The following is a 22,429-nucleotide window of genomic DNA, read 5'->3' on the forward strand; positions in this document are numbered from 1 at the left end:
TGGATTAAAGCTTCAAACTTCCAACGCGCTTCAGAATCCGCGGAAACTGCTTTCAAATAGCATTTCCTCAACCTCGGTATAGACGCTATAGGTGTAAAAATATAAATACACAGTGACCCCCACGCAGCAGCAGCAGCCTGACACCATAGAGACAGGACCCCAGGGGGAGCCGGTCCTGTCAGTGCTCTCAGCTGGGGGTAGATGGAGCCATAATAATAATGGGCACACACTGGGACAGCCTGAGCTCGTCTTCATTTTCCACCACAGCCAATACGACCTCGCGGATATATTAATAATTGAAGTAAAGTGTCCTATCAGATCTATGTAAATACAGTTTATCAAATAATAGATCTGGAAAATGGGATGGGATAGTGTTTGTTGGCACAGTTTTTATGTACTTTGGTATTATTAAATGGGAAAACAGTGGGTTATATAAGAACTATTAAGCAAAACTGCAAAAATATCTCAGTTCTCGTGTCATATAATGTGTATTTCTATATAAACAAATCTCATATAAAGATTGCAGTGAGAAGAGTAGTCAGGGGGGAGTTAATCTGACATCAGTAGCCTATGGACAGAGAGAGAGGGAAAGAGAGAGAGAGGTCCCAGTCCAACCTAATCGGATTAGGAGACTCCAGGTTAACGCAGTGCTGTCTCTCCGCCCTACATGGGACGCTTGTGTACGCAGCACTTTTACTCCGGCTTAATGTTATAACTCCACTTTGGGCGCGTGCAGTTTTTAAATTTGATGCATATGGTTTGGATTTCGGATGTCTACAGACTCGTGTGGAATATACAGTTTAGTTTGTGCCATGTTCGTCGCTGCGTTGGACAAGTTTACGCCAGATCCAAGTGTGCGTAAATGACAGATGGATACGCGTAAGCAGCGCTGCGCCATAAGGGACTATCCACAAACTTAAAAAAAAAACAAAAAGCAGCGCCCTGTGGACTTATCCTGGACGTTTCCATGTGAAATTTACGCACTTTTCCAGCGTTTATCTGCCAGCTCTTGCTTTCCCATGCCCACGAGCTGCGCGCCAGGCTGCACTGTACCCCGGGGACAGTGCCCAAGTCTGGGGGGTTAGATGGTTCTGATCACGGACGACAGGGATGGAGGAGGCATCCCCACGGTCCGGCTCAAGCATCAGCCCCAACATCAACCCCATCTCCTGAAAGTACCGGGGAAAGTCACGCAAATCCACCCCACAATCACAGAGGAGTCACTGTCCCACGATGACGACTACCTGGGCTCGTGCGAGGAGGAGGAGGACGATGATGAAGACTTTGAGGAGGTGGACTTTGAGGACTTGGATGACTGTAGAAGCATCGTCTCGGATGACTCCTTCTACCCGCCTGAGGACGTGTTGGCGGACTCAGAGCGCAGCACGCCGTCCCCGGAGAGCCCAGAGCCGCTGTCCTTTTTCCAGGCGTGCTGCACCAACAACGCGGCCATCGTGCGCATCATGATCCGGCACGGGGTCAAGGAGGAGGAGGTCAAGGCTACTGACCGGAACAACAGGGTGAGGACAGTAAACCACATGTAAAAACTCACTCATTTGGATGCGATTACGCCCCCAAAACACAATCCCACACTCATGCAGCGCGTTATTTCTTATTAATTCAGAGTCAGCAAACCCAGACAGTGTTCAAGCTCCCTGTCACTTAATGCAATTCACCCTAAGGAGCTTCTGCGCGTCTGGTATAGAGATAATTAGACATGCGCACGTGCTGTAGGTGCTTACCTCCTGTTCTGTTCCGAGGCCCAGAACAAGCGAGATGCGCCACGACACTGCTCTGTTTGTGTTTGGATGCAGGTAAAATGACCTTAAACCAACTTTTTCCCTCCAGTTTAAGCTCTTAACGTGAACCCCAAACACAGTGCAGCCTGTCAGAGTGGGGCATTCCACTGTGGCAGGGCGTGGGGCTCATAAAGGTGCGTTTATGTGGCTATAAAAGTGTGCGTTTTGTTGCTGCGTTTATGTGGATGGCTTTGTGCGCACGCGGGCGACACTAATGACATTATTCCTGTCCAAATTTCACAAAGGAAACGTGAAATACTCTCAACTTTTTGTGCTCCACACTTGATTTGCAGATAAATAAGCCGTGCGTAAAGTTATAGGCAGGTTTCCAGATCTGTAATTACACTTCTGCTACATGTACTCAGCCAAAATACTGCAACCAAGTCAGTTCTTGCTTTTATTATAATCAGTTTGCACTTGTTTAGTCTCATTTTTCCAGACACATAAAGTCACATTATAATTTGGAATTGGTGGGTGAAGTACTAAGTTTTGTTGCTTAAGTAAAAGTACAGCTGCAGAGGTAAAAGTAAAAGTGTCACATAGGAAATCAGCATTTAAGTAGCTGTTTAAAATTGTACTTTAAGAGGAAAAAGTGTTAAATGTAGTGATATAAGTTAAAATATTACACAGATTTTGGTCAAAAACTAACAATACGAATCCATTTCTTAATTTTTTGCATTAATTTTGTGTACTTTTGCTCAAAGTTGAAGTCGAACTTGAAAACATTAGTCAGCATTTTACCTCGAACATGGTAAAAATAACCACTCAAATCAAATGAAAAGTACTTTTTAACTTTACAGTCCTGCTCCAAAATGTAGTGAAGTAGAAAGTACAGATACTGCTCTCAAATGTAGTGAAGTAAAAGTAAAAAGTATCTGCTGTAAAATCTACTTAAGTAAAGGACAGATGCCTAAAAAGTCTGCTTAAGTGCAGTACTTGGCTCTAATTGGGTGTGTTATGTATTCGTTCCATACTCGGTGCAGCCGCCCTGGGCCCCGGGGCAGACTGATGTAAGTGAGGCTTCCAATCTTCCCCGTCCGACCACCACCGAGTACTTTCCCCGTCCGACCACCACCGAGTACTTTCCCCGTCCGACCACCACCGAGTACTTTCCCGTCCAAGTACTAATCAGGTCCAACCCTGTTCAGCCCAGTGTGTACGTCCTCAACAATGAGGCGATGGCAGCTCTGGTAAAATGTATAAACACAGAAGATTATGATTTATACAGTGATGGGGTTTTATTTATTTGGCTGCATTTTATTTATCTTCTTTCACTACTACTACTACTACTACTACTACTACTACTACTACTACTACTACTACCACTACTACTACTACTACCACCAAAACCACTACCATTATTATCTTTACTACTACCACCACTACTACGACTACTACGACGACTACTACCACCACTACCAAAACCACTACCACTACTATCACTACTACTACTACTACTACTACCACTACTACTACCACTACTACTATTACTACTACTACTACCACTACTACTATTACTACTACTACTACCACTACTACTACCACTACTACTACTACTATTACTACCACTACTTCTACCACTACTACCACTACCAAAACCACTACTATCACTACTACTACTACTACCACCAAAACCACTACCATTATTATCTTTACTACTACCACTACTAATACTACTACTTCTACTGCCACTACTACTACTACTACTACTACTGCTACTACTCCCGCTACTACGATTACCACTACCACTACTACTACCACCAAAATCACTACCATTATTACCTTTACTACTACTACTAGTACTACAGTAATGTCTTATTATTTATTTGGCCACATTTTACTTTTTCTTCAGCATACACCCGATATTCATTTTTAAAGTTGGACAGCGCGGCGCTCTGCCTCTCGCCGCTCCCTTTCCCGTTTCCGATGTACAGTGTGTAATCAGTGATGAGGTCATAGGAAGTAACAGTGCAGTGACATCATCGACATGGCAGAGGCTTGTTCAGTGTTCAGTTTGGGGACAGACACACACACAGAGACACACACAGAGACACACACAGACACACACGCCCCATACACTGTGCGGCCCGGGACAGTTCAAAGGTCACATGCATGTTGTCCATTAGCTGTGAAACCAGGAAGTGTTCATGTGGTTTGACTGTACTGTGTGACCCCGGGGTTGAACATAACAAGAGGAACATCACAGAACATGGGTCGTTTAGTGAGAACATGTGCTCTGAATGTACATGTGTAATGATGGAGTCTGTGGACATCAACTTAAAACTGCATATACTGTATATACTGCATATACTGCATATACTGTATATACTGTACAGGGACGGACACTTTACACAACCTAAAAACTACTCAACACAACTCTGAAAACCCTCTGTCAAATGTAATGTCACAAAATGAAGAAGAAAAGGTAAAAGTCATCAAGGTTTAAAAGTAAAAAAAAATCTGTATATACTAATGAGTACTGCCACTACCACTATGACGACTACTACTACTGCTACTACTACTATTACTACTACTGCCACAACCATTACCACAACCACCACTACTACTACTACTATTACTACTGCTACCAGTACTAGTACTACTACGCTACCACTACCACCACTACCACTACCACTACCACTACCACTACCACTACTACTACTACTACTACTACCACCACCACCACTACCACTGCCACTACCACTATTTCTACCACCACTACCACTACCACTACCACTAATACTACTACCAGTACTAGTACTACTACAACCATAACAACTAGTACCACAACCACAACCACTACCACCACTACTACTACTACTACTACTACTACTACTACTACTACTACTACTACTACTACCACCACTACCACTGCCACTACCACTATTTCTACCACCACTACCACTACCACTACTACCACTACCACTACCGCTAATACTACTACCAGTACTAGTACTACTACAACCATAACAACTAGTACCACAACCACAACCACTACCACCACCACTACTACTACTACTACTACTTTATGATCACATATACAGGATATATAGTACTAATACGACCAACCATACTGTTGCTCTGTTACTATGTCCCAGCACATTGGCCATACATTTACTCTAGGCTAAATACTCCATACAAATACTTCATTGATTTTGGAAAGTACCATTGTTTTTACAAAATACAGACATACAAAAGCTACAAACCACCACTCCAGGTATGACTTTTAAGATTTAAAGGTCCTATATTAAAAAACACGGAATTTCGTTTTGTTTCATTCACACATGTTTCCGTCACACTTTATTATTAGTCTGTTTACATCTCCAAAGCTCAAAACGCTCTATTCCACCTTGTGATGTCATGAAGTGGTAGTTTTCAAGTTAACAGCTCCTTTTTAGCTTTTGTTGAGTCAAAATTGGCAATTCCAGAGCTGAAGTTATCCAAATGATTCTAGAAATGAAGGTGTGGAGTTTAAAAACGCAGTGGAGCACTTCCTGTATTACCACATGATGACATCACAAGGTGGAACAGAGTGTTTTGAGTGTGAGAGAAGAACTCAGAGAAGCCTAAATATGCAGGATACGCGTATTAAACATGTGAGAATGAAACAAAACACAACTCCAGGTCTGTTTGTGACGAGGAAACAACATTATAACATACAGTAGATCAGAAAATAGCGTAGTACGTCCCCTTTAACTGTATTATTTTGAGTTTAATGATATAAATCCTTGCAAAACTTTAATTGTAGCTCTGTAAATACATGCGTGTAAGTTCGCTGTGACGCTCAGGTGATGTGCTCGGGCTCGACAAACACAACAGCGAGATCCAATCAATTCCAATTAGGGCAATGTACTGTTACCAACCCGCTGCCCTCCCTCTTTCTCTTTTCCTCTCTCCCTCTTTCCCTCTCTCTCTGTTCACTGTCCGTTTTATGAACATGGGGTTAGTTTGGGTGACACAGCGGGGCATCTCCAGCGCGTTTAAAACATGGCTGCCAAGAAAAACCCAACATGATCCGTAGCAGAGCGTAGTCCAGCAGCCCGTCGTCAGGCTCTGGGCACCGCCGGAGTTTGGTGACATACATTTGAGATGACGCCGCTGCAAACGCACACACACACACGAGTGGAAAAATCAAAGACACCGTCATACACATCTGATTTGATACAGCCATGTGACCGTGCAGACTTAACAGGCAGAGCTATTGACGGCAGCACGGGCCTCGTCACAGTATGAAAGACAGACAGAGAGGGAGAGAAAAAGAGACGGAGGGAGAGATTTGAACTGCGAATGTGGGCTATAGTTGTATAAATATTAGCATAAGGCAACATGACAGCGTTTCGTATGGTTATACATCGTCGTTTCTTTATTTTCGTAGCGTTTTGTTCCCGTTTGACGTATTGAAATAGTGCTGAAACCTCCCCCCTGGTTGAAGTAAAAGTACACAGCTGCAGTGAAAACAAAAACATTACTCAAGTAAAAGTATAAAAGTAGTAAATGTGAAGCGTAGATTACATAAAGTCAAATGAAGCTAATCGAGGCTAGCAGTTATAGCGACGAATTTGGAGCGGAGTTTCATATTTGGAATTCCGACCGCGAGTATCATAGCAACCAAAGAGCCAATTAGGAGTGACGCTGTTGAAAGTAACGCCCCTTTCTGCTCGCATCACTGGTTTAGCAGAGAGTTGGCCTGTTGCTAACGCTAGCAGGAGCAACGTCGGGGAAAGAACACGCCTTATTTGTTTGTTATTAATGTTCATATCTTTACTGAGATTTATTCTGTTTATATGCTGCACTGTTACTCTTATTGTACATATTAAGAAACAGTGTGTTACATTAGAGTCTATTTTTAGTTTATTTTTTAATTATTTTAAGCTATTATCTATTATCTTGTTTTATTGCATGTACCATTTTCCTGCTGTTCTTTAACTGTGCAGTGCAATATTGGAATTTCCCCACTGTGGGACTAATAAAGGCATATCTTATCTTATCTTATCTTGATTTAGCGAAATAAAAACACCAGGATCACGTAGAGCGAGTTAATATGAACATTTAAAACCAAAATAACTAACCTAACAGCAGCAGTTACAGAAAAAAGGGCCATGTTTTTTGCAATAGAAAGTGAATTGGAGCCAAAGTTGATGAACCCGGAAGTGCAGCAGCTAGCACGTTAGCTATGTCCATTTATATATGCAGTCTATGATGTGAAGTTAATAAAGAAGTATTTAAAAGTTGTTTTTAAATATGTTGCTAGCAAAGACCAGGGTTGGACGTTAATATCAAGAATTTTAATCTGATTGTACGGCAAATAGAGTTATCCAATGGCAAAAAGAAGAATTAAATCATTTGTTCTGTCTCTTCAATTGTTTATTTACAACAAACTAAAAACACTCTGTTCCACCTTGTGATGTCATCATGTGGTGATACAGGAAGTGCTCCACTGTGTTTTAAACTTCATACATCTTCACTAGAATCACTTGGATCATTTCAGACCTGGAAATTACTGGACTCTACTGAACAAAAGGTAAAATGTAGCTGTTAACTTGAAAACTACCACTTCATGACATCATAAGGTGGAACAGAGCGTTTTGAGCTTATAGACAGGCTGATAATAAAGTCACTCAAACATGTGTGAATGAAACAAAACGCAACTTCAGGTCTGTTTTTGGAGGTAACAACATTATAACACAGCTCAACACTCAAAAGCATTGATTTCGCGTAATATAAAACTTTTAAATTACTTTATGTCACCTTCAGTTTTCATAAATATAGCTGTTTTGTGCACAGGTTTGTATTACATCATGTGCTTTTCGTTGAAATTGTTCATCTTCAATTGTTTATTTACTTAAAAAATGACAAAAATCCCATTAAAACTGTCTGGAAAAAGGGAAAAAGAAAGCTAAAATGATCTACTTTTACTCTTATGTAGCACGTTTTATATCTTGTCCATACATAAAGCAACAATACTCTCTCCAAACCCGACTTCTTTCTTCTCTGGGTTAAGTTTGTTAATACTGACCTCTTAAACCAACTTACACAAAGCCCTCTGGCCTTGTCGGCGCTAAGAGCATTGTCTCAGAACGACAAGACGATAAAACTCTGCTGACAGCACAGTATAGCTCCAGTCTATTTTCAGTCTGCGCTTAAAGACTCGAACTTACACAATGCGCTCGAGTGAATCAGAGCCGTCTATTGTGTCTGTGAAAGAACTTCATAGACTAAAGGCACAGGTCTAATTATGTGTAGCTCTCCCACATTAACTAAAGATACACGCTTACTAATCTGCGAGCGTAAGCCGTTCTATTCTGAGGTGTGGATGGAGTCCAGATTACATGTGATGTGAGTGGATGTGTGTTGATTATGTTATGTGAATGTGCTGGAAGTGCAGTATAAACTCAGGAGTGAAAAGCCTGTAAACCTTCTGGAACAAGCCAGACGCAGCACCTGCCAATCAACAATGACAAGTTTAACCCTCTGGTGCACAGCGGTCCTTCAGTGGACAGCTACTAAAACATAGCTTTCTCTTTAATGCATTGGTTTAAATGGTGGAGCTGAATATCTAGAGTGCTCTCTGCTGCCACACTCCATTGAGGTCAATTCAGTGGTCAGTCGGTGTAACTGCAAGTAAATTTCCTTGGATTTTGATTGGTTTTCTTATTCAGGGATAAACATTGCTCCTATACAGTGTTGAAATTTCCCCAAAATTGTTGAAATGTTTTTCAAAGCATAAAAAGAAACATGTGTTAATATATTTACAATAGAACACAAGTTAATTCATTTTTACAGGCAGCTCACAATGTTGTTTCATGTCCTGAGAAGAATAAAAACACTTCTGGAAAAAAAAAAAATCTTGTCCAAAGCTTTCATAATTCATGCATCAGAGGGTTAAATATAGTTCATTCACTCACGGTCGACAGTGGCTCAGTTGGTTGTGCGTTCGTCCTCTGATCTAAAGGTTGTGTGTGTGTGTGTGTTTTGAGTGCGTTAAAGGTGGAAAAGTGCTGTACAGTTGTCCCTCGCTATATCGCGGTTCACCTTTTGCGGTCTCGTTTTACTGTAATTTTGCGTGTTTTTTTTACAGCGTGCATTGTGTTCTGCATCCTGATTGGCTAAGGGACTGAAAATTACATAAACGTTGGATCGCAGTGTGACTCTGAAGTGCTGTATGTTTGCAATTTGTTTTCTCCCCGACAAAACCCACAATGTCGATGAAACGTTCTGCACCGACAGTATTTCTAAAAAGCTATTTTTATTTACCGTACAGTGGTCCCTCGTTTATCGCGGGGGTCACGTTCTAAAAATAACCCGCAATAGGTGAAATCTGCGAAGTATCAGCTTTATTTTTTACAATTATTTTACAGTTTTTGTCTGTAAAACCCCTCACCACACACTTTATACACTTTTCTCACACAGGCGTTAACATTTTCTCACATTTCTCTCTCATTTAAACTCTCTCAAAGTTCAAACCTTCGTAGGCGTCTTTGTCGGTGCAGAACGTTTCATCGACATTGTGGGTTTTGTCGGCGAGAAAACTTGCAAAATAACCCGTATTTTTTACAATTATTACCGTATTTTCCGGAGTGTAAGTCGCACCAGCCAAAAAATTAAGAAAAAACATATATTTCACAATTACATCTGAGTATCCCTGGACCAAGTATGAAAAAAAGTGCGACTTATACTCTGGAAAATATGGTGTATATATGTTTTTGGCTGTAAAACCCCTCACCACACACTTTATACACTTTTCTCACACAGGCATTAACATTTTCTCACGTTTCTCTCTTGTTTAAACACTCTCAAAGTTCAAACCTTCGCAGATTTAAAAAGATAAGTTCAGTTATTATAGAATGAAACAAAAGATCAAGACCTGCTTTCAGACCCAAACATTTGCTTGAGAAATAAAAATATAAACTTTTAAACTTTTTCTGCAAAACATAGAGAAAAATTGTAAAAAATTAAGCTGATACTTCGATTTTACGAGTTATTTTTAGAACATAACCATTGTATAGTAATGTAATGTGAAAAGATGCAGCAAAAAACCTACGCATCCACATTTTTATGAAGAATAATATTTTGTATAAGAAATATTTTGATAAAACTATAACACTGTCAAAACTCCGACTGTCCCTCGGAGGCGAGCTCGAGTTCAAAACGAGTTCATGCATAAATCACTGTTAATCTTCAGAGTCATTATACAGATGTGTCATGTTGCCATTGCCACAGGGTCAGACATCAGCCTAACACAGTGAGTGAGCATTATTTTGTGTAAAAGATGTGCTCATAGTGAAGAATGACCCGAACGCTTCCTACTTTTATTACTTTGCCAGGAATGTTCCACAATATGACATTAGCGTTTCCAGGTCAAGCGCTGAGGAGAGTGTTTTCATTGTTTTCTTTAAGGATTAAAACATCTGAACTTGAAAAAAACGCAAGATAGCCGAGTTTAATGCCATTCCGCGTGACAATCCTGGGCAAAGTAATAACGTCACCATGGCAACACGATGAATCCTTCACTGGAAATGTTACATGGTGAAAGGAGAAACAAAACAAAAGAGTATTATTTTGTGTAAAAGATGAGTTTTTAGTGAAGAATGATTCAAACTCTACTTACTTTTATTGCTTTGCTGGGAAAGTTCCACAGTATAACATTAGTGCACGTAACTGCACTTGAAAAATGCAAGATAGCCAAGTTTAATGCCACACTGCGTAATATTCCTGGCAAAGCGGTGACGTCATCATGGAAACGGTCAATCCTTCACTGGAAATTTTACATGAAGAAACGGGAAACAGAACAAAAGAGTATTGTTTTGTCGTAAAAGATGTGTTTCTAGTGAAAAATGACTCAAACTCTACTTACTTTTATTGCTTTTGCTGGAAAAGTTCCACAATATGGCATTAGCACTTCCAGGTCAAGACACAGGTCAGATCCGTGGAGAGGAGACGCCGCTCGTACATGCATGTTCTCATTGTTTTCATTGTTTTCTTTAACGACTTAAACATCTGCCCTTGAAAAACGCAAGATAGCCAAGTTTAATGCCATACTGCGGAACACTCCAGGCAAAGCAATACTGTCACCATGGAAACACAGTGAAACCCCTGGTAGAAATGTTACATGAGGAAACAGGGTAAACAGAACAAAAGAGTAGAATTTTGTTGTAAAAAATGTGCTTCTAGTGAAAAATGACTCAAACTCTACTTACTTTTATTGCTTTGCCGAGAAAGTTCCGCAGTATGACATTAGCGTTTCCAGGTCAAGACACAGGTCAGATCCGTGGAGAGGAGACGCCGCTCGTACATGCATGTTCTCATTGTTTTCATTGTTTTCTTTAACGACTTAAACACCTGCACTTGAAAAACACAAGATAGCCCAAGTTTAACGTCAACAATCCTGGCGAAGCAATAACGTCACCATGGAAACACAATGAATCCTCCACTAGAAATGTTACACGGAGAAACAAAAGACTTATATTTATGCTGTAACACTTGCGTTGCAGATCGTGTGTGTGTGTGCTTTTGCCTCGTCCTAAAGGCGAGGCCCAGAGGTTAGCGCACAAACACTCAGCTCTGAAGATGCCTCCTGATTACTCTGGACTTGTTGAGTCGTGGTTATTTCGATTCTTTCGGTGTCAGAGGAGCTCGTCGAGAGGTTCAAGTCCTCTGGCCCGAGTAGGCTGCTATTTGGAGAGATTTGTGACCCTCTTCAAGTTCAAGTCCCTGTATGTTACGCAACCATGGCATCGTGTTATTAGTTGCAATAGCTGTAATCAAATCTAACGCAGAAATCGTCATATTTTTACAATGAAACCTTTATTTACAGTAAACAAAGCATTAAAGGGCTGTTATAATGTTGTTTCCTCATCACAAACACACCTGAAGTTGTGTTTTTTTTGTTTCATTCACACATTTTTAACACACAAACCCTGCGTATTTAGCCTGAGTTCTTCTCTCAAGCCCTGGAATTGCCAATCTCTACTGAACAAAAGGTAAAAAAGGAGCTGTTAACTTGAAAACTACCACTTCATGACATCACAAGGTGGAACAGAGCGTTTTGAGCTTTGGAGATGTAGATAAACTAATAATAAAGCGTTACTCAAACATGTGAATGAAACAAAACGCAACTCCAGGTGTGTTTTTGACATTATAACAAGGCTCAATACTCAAAAGCATCGATTTTGCGTAATATAGGACCTTTAAATTACTTTATGTCAGCTTCAGTTTTCATAAATATAGATGTTTTGTGCCCAGGTTTGTATTAAATCATGTGCTTTTTGTTGAAAGTGTTCATTTTACTGAATAATCCCAGGACACAGCCACAGTCGTAGTTAGAATAGGTAGAATAAGTAGGTTAACAGCCACACTTCCCCGTCATGTGAAATGTGTTACTTAGATTACTTAGATAACTTGAAAACTACCACTTCATGACATCACAAGGTGGAACAGAGCATTTTGAGCTTTGGAGATGTGGACAGACTGATAATAAAGTTACTCAAACATGTGTGAATGAAACAAAACACAACTCCAGGTCTGGTTTTGAAGAGGAAACAGCATTATAACATGATTCAATTTTTTTTTTTTTCTGTAATAATGACTTTTAAACGAGGAGTAAAAATATAGGTCAGCGTTGCACCAGATACGCACCAGGAAAAGTTCATTATAACGAATGTGAACCATGTCTGGAAAGTACAGTGTATGTGAGTGTATAATGTGTATGAATGTATGAATGTGCGCTGGTTTCTTTTTTTTTTTGTCTGCGCTCGTCTATACTGAACTTTTTCAGCTATACGGGACCTGTCCTCTGCGTTTGGTCTGATGGACTGACTCGTTCTGCTCTATTCATTTCGCACACAGGTCTGCCGAGCTGCAAGGGCTTCTGGGAACGGCGTAACTTTGTGTGGGCTGATATGAATTCCATGTATTCCATTTTGTAGGACGTTCGAGGAAGCAGTCACTCAAATTCGTGCTGCAAAAGCGAGTCACGTCATGTAGTGCAGTGACAATGTACATGTGGAAATAGAGTGAGTGTGTGTGTGCGTGTGTGTGTATGTGAGTGTGCGTGCGTGTGGGTGTGTGTGTGTGTGGGTGTGTGTGTGTGCGCGCTGCAGACATGTGTAAGATGTGCCCTGATCATTTTTAATACGGTGGAGATTTGTGTCATTCAGTTTGTCAAATTAATAGGAATAATAGCAAAATAAATCAATAAATCAAATATAAAAATTTAAATGATGTTATAACAATACTACATACTACACCTGAGGAGCTGGAGGAAGTGTCTGGGGTGTGGGAAGTCTGGGAGTTCCTGTTTCTGAGCCCAGGGTTAAGTGGAAGCAAACAGATGGCTGGAACACAACATATTTACTGTATAATTGACTATTTGGTGCCACAAACGCAAAATATAATTAAATACTTATACCGTGTTTTCTACTTTCTACTTTTTTTGACTATATATAGCACTTTTTTCCGAGCTCGTCCGGGGGTGTGACTTATATGTGAAATTATTAAAATATATAATTTCACATCTTTGTTATTGTCACACTGAGAACTGCGTGAGGACACTCTGGACTTGTGTACCAGCATCTACTACTCCTGTAACACTGAAAATAAAACAAAATTCAACATTACAGTAATTTAAAAGAGAAAAACTGAACAAAAACGCCCCTAAAAGAAAATCGTATTGTGCTGAATCTGTTGACAACTAAGCAGGAGAGGCGCTTCATCTTTCTCCGGAGCTGGTGGATTTGTTCAGAAGCGACACCAAGGATAAAGAATTCAGTGGATTTATTGATTTGGAGTGAGATCCAGAGTAAACTTGTAGCTTGTTTTTTCTGTTTTATTTATCTGATTAACTGTTAATATCTTACGTTAACAAACCAGACACGTGTTCAGTTCTGTCTGTGCTTCATGTCGCTGAATAAATATAAATGTGTTACGCTAGCGTGATGTACTGATATTCAGCCTGTTCTCTATTTTATTCTTATTTTAAAGTTCTTGGTCTCAGATTTTGTAAAGTAAATTTCCCCAAAAAGTGTGACTTGTATGTTTTTTTCTCCATTATTATGCATTTTTTGGCTGGTGCGACTTATACTCCAGAGCGACGTATAGTCCGGAAAATACAGTACGTTTTGCTTGTTTTTTGTTTGTATTTTTTCTGTATTTTGCACATGACACCCATGAAAAAGAGCGTGTGTGTGGTCTCTGTATAAATAAAGATAAATAGAATAAAAACGTGTGGTTATAGCTTCATAGTTTCATATTATTCCGTAGTGGCGCGTGCACGGAGCTGCTTGTACATCAACACACTTGACTTTCCCAGCACTTGGCTTTAATTAAGCTCTCGCAGCAGGGGCTACAACAAAGCTGCCATTTCATTATTCAGAGCTTGTAAAAACACTGCATCCTTATCCCAGATCTACACAAACAAACTGTGTATCAACTCATAATGACAATATTTATTTTGTATATTTTAGATTTTAGGAGCAGATTCAGTTTCTGTGTTGGTACTCTCGGTTCTTCGCAGCAGTGAGCTTGTTTGACTTGGCCGTCTCGGATCTCACCTTCCGGAAAATGCCTGACTTTTACAGGCGTTTTCCAGACTAACGTTTATGCAGCGTTCCCACAGACATGAAAGAGTACCTGTCCCGTTTGAGGACACTGCATAGGACAGGCGCACGGTAACAGACAGGAGGAGGGACACGTGTAAAAGCTCAGTTTAGTCTGGAAACAGCAAAAACGTGTTTATTCAGGGACATTCTGAAAGTCGTCCTGTCTCGTGGGACCAAAGTGTGGCTCTACCGCAAATATTTCTTCTGTATTAATTTTGCAAAAGCTAAAACTGTGTGAAAACTCTGCTATCGAGTTATATTTTTGCAATAACACTTTCAGGATGTTGTTATTTTGTTTTGATCCCTGTTTACATCTATATGAATTTTCTGAGGTACTCATTAGTGCAGTACAGCCTTAAATGTACTCTGTGTAACTTTTCTGGGGCGGTGTCTCCGTGGAAACATTATTTCCCGGCATGGCAATAAACGTGTGTATCTCCACGAAAACGAGCAATGCCGCCGCACAAAGTTAAAGGGCAGATTTGTGGAGAGGCAAGCATGCTCACGTTAAAAAGATATGTACTTCAAGCAATTTTAAAATGTCTGTAAATGAAGAAATGAATATGTTTAATGCCATGCTGTGGAACACTTCACGGAGCCAATCAGGGGGCAGATCAAGAGCCAGAACAGTTAGCAAACCTTTAATGAGCGGCAGTAGCTCGGTTAGTAGTGTGTTCGTCCTCTAATCCGAAGGTTGGCGGCTCGAATCCCGCTCTCGACATAAAACATCGTTGGTCTCAAGACACTTATCCCACCTCACCCTCAGTGTCCGTGTACACTGGTGGATGAATGGGTGAGTGGTTCCTTGATGTAAAGCGTTTTAAGTGCCTTGAAAATGGAAAAGCGCTATATAAAAAGTGACCATTTACCATTTGAACCAGTCGTTATGTCACAATACAGTTTGTCTATACCATATTTTTTGTGACTATTTCAGCCATTTGAGTAAAGATATTTTCTCCCCCTCGCTCCTCTCTCCTCTCCTGTCTTCTCCTGTTGCCATGGCGCACAGATCGGGCTGCTGGTGGCCTGTTATCAGGGCTTCGTGGACGTGGTCATCGCGCTGTCTCAGTGTCCATATCTCGACCCCAACTGGCAGGACAGTGAAGGCAACACGGCTCTGATCACTGCTGCTCAGGCAGGTAAGAAACTCCCACGCTCAAACGGAAAAGGCAGATTAGAAACAATATATTTTTATTTTCATTATATTTATTTGTCTGTGTAATCCCTCTGTTGTCCAGGTCTGATCCATAGGAAAAGACAAAGTTTAAATCTGTCAGCTGGACACTTCACTGCAGCAACGATTTAAACTACATCATTTGCTGTTTAATTTAATTTCATTTCATTTTAGTCCATTTTATTTTAGTCAATTTTATTTTATTTTATTTTAGTCAATTTTATTTTATTTTAGTCAATTTTATTTTATTTTAGTCAATTTTATTTTATTTTGTTTTAGTCAATTTTATTTTATTTTAGTCAATTTTAGTCTGTTATTTTATTTTATTTTAGTCAATTTTATTTAATTTTATTTTAGTCAATTTTATTTTATTTTAGTCAATTTTATTTTATTTTATTTTAGTCAATTTTATTTTATTTTATTTTAGTCCATTTTATTTTATTTTATTTTAGTCAATTTTAGTCTATGTTATTTTATTTTATTTTAGTCAATTTTATTTTATTTTATTTTAGTCAATTTTATTTTATTTTAGTCCATTTTATTTTATTTTATTTTATTTTAGTCCATTTTATTTTATTTTAGTCAATTTTATTTTATTTTATTTTAGTCAATTTTATTTTATTTATTTATTTCAAGCAGATTAATGAACACATATCCAGTTAACTTTATGCACATTTCTCATATTTTTTCTTATTTAAGCTCAAAAAAAGAGTGGGAAGAAGAAAACTTTCCTAATTTTGCAACAGAAAGTCAAAAATGAAAAAATAACATAAATTTAAAAACATAAACATAAATTTGGATAAACATAAACATAAATTTGGATAAATAAAAAGCCAAATAAAGTTTTTCTCTTTTCTGTGTTGCAGGTCACATAACAATCACTAACTACTTACTGAATTACTTCTGCGGTCTGGACATCGAGAGGAGGAACTGCCACGGTTTCACTGCGCTCATGAAGGCCGCGATGCAGGGACGAGTGGACTGTGTGCGCGCTCTCATGTTAGCAGGTAAAAAGAAACTATACGAACAAAATTCATATCAAACATGATCAAATCGGCTCGTGTGTGATGGTCCTTTCTTCCCAATTCAGGAGCTTCTTTGGACGCTAGAGACTTTGGGCGAAACCTGAGCGCTCGGGAGTGGGCTTTGTTCACGGGTCGATACGAGACGGCCTGGGTGATGACACGTCTGATGGAGAGGTCCTGTCCACTGCAGTACAAAGACACGTACAGGTGAACTTTGACCGGGTTTTGTTATTGGACTCTCTGCTACACTAGATTATCGTGGTGAAGTTTTGGTACTGGCTGTGAAAGAAAAGTTATGGAAGTACGTTTTTAACTCGAAGATGAAATGTTTGAAAACCAGAGGGGGTCTTTAGGTGTTGGAGTTACACGTTTTCACCTGGGGCTTCAGTTCGTATATTATAGTTTAAAAATAGACTTTCAGAGTAAAATAGTAGACTAATCTCACTCCCAGTAAAGATTAGTTTGCTTAGATAACAGAAATTCTATTGATATATTGCCTTTTTGGACACTCAAAGTCATTTTTACACAACTACTGTAGCCACTGCTGCCCTGGGGCTGACTAACAGACACACGCCTTCCATTCTGTGCCTTTTCCCACCATCAGGAATCACCGTAGTCAAACTTAAAGCGCTTGTCCACTGATCTGAAGGTTGGCAATTTGAATCCTCTCGACATAAACATCATCGGTTGAGCGGTGACCATTGAAAATTTACCGTTGGTCACAGCTGGAATCAAACGCAAAATCACCCGAGTCACCGCCGCCTCTATTCAGATCTTAAAAATAGCTAATTTTTCATGTTTGGTTTGAAATTTCAGAAACACAGAAATACCAGAGGAAGTTTAATTTAACCCCTGAGTAGCTTCTTCGATCATAAAACCCTTGTATCTCCATTAAACTTTAAACTTTACCTCGTCTTCCAGTCTGGAATGGCCCCCTCTGGCGCCCCTAGTGGCCAAAGCCCTGGAGCCGCGCGGCTGTCTGAAGCGCATCTCCGACACGGTGAGAAACGTGTTCAACATCTCCAACGTCACCAACCCCGACGACGAGGGCGCGATCGATCACATGGTGTCTGTGACCACGGCCATGAGGAGCCCCTTCATCGCCGTGGCCTGCCGCACAGTACGTACAACCTACAGATCATAGACTGTATAGAGAAATGGATGTAGCTAACGTGCTAGCCGCCGCGTTACAAATAGGAAGTGAGCATGAGCGTGCTTCTGACTCAATGGACTTTGGCTCCAATTCACTTTCTATTGAAAAACTGTGGGGCTTCTCTGTGTAACTGCTGCTGTCAGACTCGTCATTTTGGTCTAAAAATGTTCGTATAAAACCGCTCTACATGATCCTCCATCCATTTTCTTCCGCTTATCCGGGGCAGCAGTCTAAGCAGGGACTTCCAGACTTCCCTCACCCCAGACACATCCTCCAGCTCCTCCAGTGGAACCCCAAGGTGTCCCCAGGCCAGCTGAAAAACATAGTCCTCTAGATGATCCTGGTATTTTTATTTCACTATTGTGTCTGTGAATCAAGATATGAACATTAATAACAGACAAATCAGGCACTAGCATTAGCAACAGGTCTGATTGACAGCGTTGCTAAGTGCCCTCTCCCTGCTAAACCAGTGGTGCGGGCAGGAAGAGGCTTTACCTTCAACAACCTCGCTCCGGATTGGCTCTTTGGTTGCTATGATCCAAATTGTCCGGTATAACCGCTCTAGCCTTGATTAGCTTCATTTGTTTGGAGCTGAACGCTGTGGGTGACGTCACACTCACTTATTCCTCTTCTTTACACAGTCTATGATACAGATATAAAATATAAAATGGTTTGTTTCTCCATATCGTCACTTTGTATTCATCAGTCTAATCTATCTCGCCGGTAATTATGTGCTTTTGTTGCTCACATTTGGTTGCAGTAATGTGAGAATGCGTTCTGGGATTATAACCTTATTAGGATCATTTCAGATTTAACCGTATCTTCCACGTTTAATCAGCAAACTCGTCGACTCTCAGTAATTACAAGATATAATTAATACCGGTATTATCTGTTAAGCAGGTTTGTCACACAAGATTACCAACGCTGCAATTTGCAAACAAAAGCAAATCTGCACCATCATTTCTGACGCTCCAAAACAGCGTTACTGCTCCTCTTATGATGAAATATACAGATATGAATAATCCTGATTTCAAAAACTCAATTTTTAAGATTCAGAAAAGTGCATTGCTCCCACAAAGATAATTTGTTTGGGCAGAAGTAAAAGACGAGCGATGATGCAAACAAAAGTAACGGCGAACAATAAACAAATCCCTAATAGTTTGCCGATAAATGGAATAGTTTTCGAAGTTTTTAAACTTTTTAAACTCCACACACCTTCACTAGAATCATTTGAATCATTTCAGACGTGCCAATCTCTACGGAACTAAAAGTAAAAGCAGCTGTTAACTTAATAATAATAATAATACATTTTATTTATAACGCACTTTACATTTGAACAACAAATCTCAAAGTGCTACAGTGCAAAAAAGACATTAAAAACAGAAGACAATTAACATTAAAAACAGAAGACAATTGGTGTAAAAGCAATAAAACAATAGCCGGAGTTTAGCTGTAGGCCAAGGTAAAAAGGTCAGTTTTTAGTCCTCTTGAAAAAAACTACCACTTCATGACATCACAAGTTGGAACGGAGCGTTTTGAGCTTCGGAGATGTGCAGACTAATAATAAAGAGTTACTCAAACGTGTGCGAATAAAACCTCAGTGACCTGTAACTCGGCCTGGTGATAAAACCTTCTTGTCTCCATGGAGATAGATAAGTTAAATGCCTTACTGGGGAACATTCCAGGAAAAGCATTAACAGCTCCGTGAAGACAAGCAGGTGGTAGAGCTACACGGTGGACTTTTAAGACGTGTGCGTTAGAATCAGGGGTGGAAATCGATGCTCATAGCTCCCCCCAAAGATTTTTACCCGATAGGAGATCCAATATTGACGAAACATGTTGTTCAAAATGAGATTACAATGGAAAAAAATCATTCTATATTAGTTTTTATAAATCACAACAGGGGTTAACTCCATTTAAAGCTGTTTAAGACACGCTCCGTTGTTAAAGACTCTATATTAACATGTTAAATGAGAACCCACCTTCAAGACTTCGTGCTTTTATTAAGTCGTTTTCGGTGAATATTACAATTTAAAATGTGCAAATTCTAACATAACGATCCACAGGTGTTACAGAATAGCACAAAACGTCTGCTTTAAGGTCGTAGGGTTGGACCTGGTTACGTCCTGGGATGTTTCTGCGCTCTGTCGTTGTGTCCTCGGGCAAGACACGTCCACCACCTCGCCTCCAGTGTCGTCGTTAGTGCGTTAATGAGATTGTGTGAGAGTGAATGTGGGACAATGGATGGAGATTAGCTGTACAGTCTGGTGTTTATGCTGCAGGTCTGCTCATGTGCACTGTCCCAATCAAATAACCAAATAAAAGTCCACGTGGAGGAGGATCCATCTCCAGATCTTCACCTCGGTTTGGTCAACGTTAGCGGGAGGATTTTGGCAATTGGGGTAAACTGGAGTAGACGCAAGAGTATCAGCCGTGTTCATAGAATCTGAACGCATTTTAAAGAATTTATCTCACTAATAATGACACGTTAAATGGGTTTAATCTACATTTGGAGAGCGGTCACTGAGACTGGGCCGATGACAGTCCCTCCGTAGTGTAAGAGGTCACCCCCCTGATTAAACATTAGAACAGAGGGAGCGATGGCGTTTCAGAGCCGGGACGTTAAATACAGTCAAAGCTTTAACGCCCCGACTTCAAAGCCACATGTGGTTTTAATAGCAATTTAAGTATTACGAGATTTTCCATCCATTTTCTTCGACTGGGACGCGGGGGCAGCAGTCTAAGCGGGGACTCCCAGACTTTCCGCACCCAAGACACGTCCTCCAGCTTCTCTGGTGGGACCCCAAAGGTTTCCCAGGCCAGCCGAGAGACACAGTCCCTCCTGCATGTCCTGGGTCTTCTTCCTGGGCCTCCTTCTGGTGGGACATGCCCGGAACTTCTCCCTAGGGTTGGCGTCCCTTAGGCATCCTGACCAGCCACCTCAACTGGCTCCTCTTGAGATTATTACGATTATTACGAGATTGTGTGATAATATTTTTTTCTCTCCGTGCTCCAGGTGTGTCCGGACAGCCCCCCCGCAGTGGGCAAGCGCCGCTACGCCGTACCCGAGATCATCCGTCAGCAGCGGGTCAAAGAACTCCTGACCATAAACCCGGACCGCAAAGACGCGCACCTCAAACTCTTCGAAAACTCCCGCGTCACCCTGGTCGCCAAAAACTCCCCCGACCGCCGCGCCAGTCTCCAAGTCCAAGCCCTGACCCCGAGACCGCGCAGCTCCAGCCTGGTCACCTTCACCAACCCGCTCGACATCAGGAGAACCAGTCTACTCCCTATGCACATGATCCTGAGGCGGAGCAGCGTCAGACCCGGGTTCAGCATCCCGAAAGTACGAGTTTCCAAGGCTCCTCCGACTACATACGAGCCTGAAAAGATCCGCAGGAAAAGCAGCGCTAAAGACGGAGGAGGACATTTTTTGCAAATACCAAAGTGGCGTTACAAAGAGTTGAAAGAGGAGAGGAAGAAAGCAGAGGAGGCAGAGCGACGTCGGCTGGAAGCTATCACTAAAAGACATCTCGCCTCTGGGAAAAGGAATTGATACGACGGCTTTAAAGACATGATAAAAAAAACACCAAAATGCACAGTGTGAGTTTTATTTTTTTACCCCAGAGAAATAGCCGTGCGTTTTCGAAATCAGTTTTTATTGTTTGTTGATGCTGTTACATGCTCAGGGTGACAATGGGAGAGCCAGCAGTGTTCCAGAGTGTAGGGAAAATTGCGTGGCTTTTTTTTTTTTTTTGGGCTCCGCTTTGTATCCTTGAGGTAAAAAGGATGCGGTTTAATAACTGTCAGCAGCATTAGCAGAGCACAATGGTTCCCCCCGGTGATGTTTAAACCCAAGGGATTCATACTTGAAATGTTTAGATAACTTATTTTTCATATTTATTGCTTTTTAATGGAGTGAAGATGGCCAAGTCTTTTTTTATGCTTCGGGTACTCCGTGTGGAAATGTTGTTGTTTTTTTTTTGGAGAATCAAACTGGATCACATTCAAAGCAATAATTTAATAGTTAACTAGAAGCTACTAATGTGTGCGAGTACAATCCCAGCATTTAAACTCGACTAAAACAGGGAGCTATATTTATAACAGAACTTTGCTTTTTTTATTGAACGCAGAAATGTGATTAGAGTTTTTATTTTCCTATAGAGATCTAACACGAAATGGAGTGATTGCAGTGAATTTTGTGACGCGAAAGGAACAGTTTTTTAGCCGTAAAACAAACAAAAACCAGCATTTAGAGCTGTTCTGCTGTAACTGACTCTGCTTTGTCTGAAACTTTTACCAAATGCAAATAAACACTGGTCAAACGCTTTCATTCTTAAAGTATTAATGGTTTTTTAAGAGCTTTTTCTTCTCATTTACAGTCTCGAGGTTGTTTTTTGGAGTGATTCATGCATGTTTGAATAATCTTTAATCGCTTATTTCTCAAGATTGTCGGTCAATCCGTGTGTTCACCGCCACTGGGACATGCCCACTGTGACGTACACACTTTTATTTTCTTAATTGATGATACACGTAGGATTCGACAGTACACATTTTTAAAAATCAACTACTCTCCAATGTGATGTGCAGCACCATCCATAGGGGGCGCCAACAGCTACACGGCTCTTTGTTGTGATGATGTTTACGGCAATTTCTACGAAGCCAGAGTCATTCTTAATAAA

The 22,429-nt window shown here is 40.6% G+C and overlaps 1 protein-coding gene across 1 annotated transcript; it reads left to right on the top strand.

Annotated features, from left to right (window-relative positions):
* The first annotated feature begins 626 nt into the window (after nucleotides 1-626).
* ankrd33ba (ankyrin repeat domain 33ba) lies at nucleotides 627-22,068 on the top strand. Its single transcript, XM_033986327.2, has 6 exons — nucleotides 627-1,520; nucleotides 15,405-15,534; nucleotides 16,436-16,576; nucleotides 16,660-16,801; nucleotides 17,516-17,714; nucleotides 20,764-22,068. The coding sequence occupies exons 1-6, from the start codon at nucleotides 1,086-1,088 to the stop codon at nucleotides 21,301-21,303; spliced, it is 1,587 nt and encodes a 528-aa protein (XP_033842218.1). The 5' UTR covers nucleotides 627-1,085; the 3' UTR covers nucleotides 21,304-22,068.
* Nucleotides 22,069-22,429: the final 361 nt, after the last annotated feature.

Source organism: Periophthalmus magnuspinnatus, chromosome 20, assembly GCF_009829125.3.
Source record: "Periophthalmus magnuspinnatus isolate fPerMag1 chromosome 20, fPerMag1.2.pri, whole genome shotgun sequence".
NCBI lineage: Eukaryota > Metazoa > Chordata > Actinopteri > Gobiiformes > Gobiidae > Periophthalmus > Periophthalmus magnuspinnatus.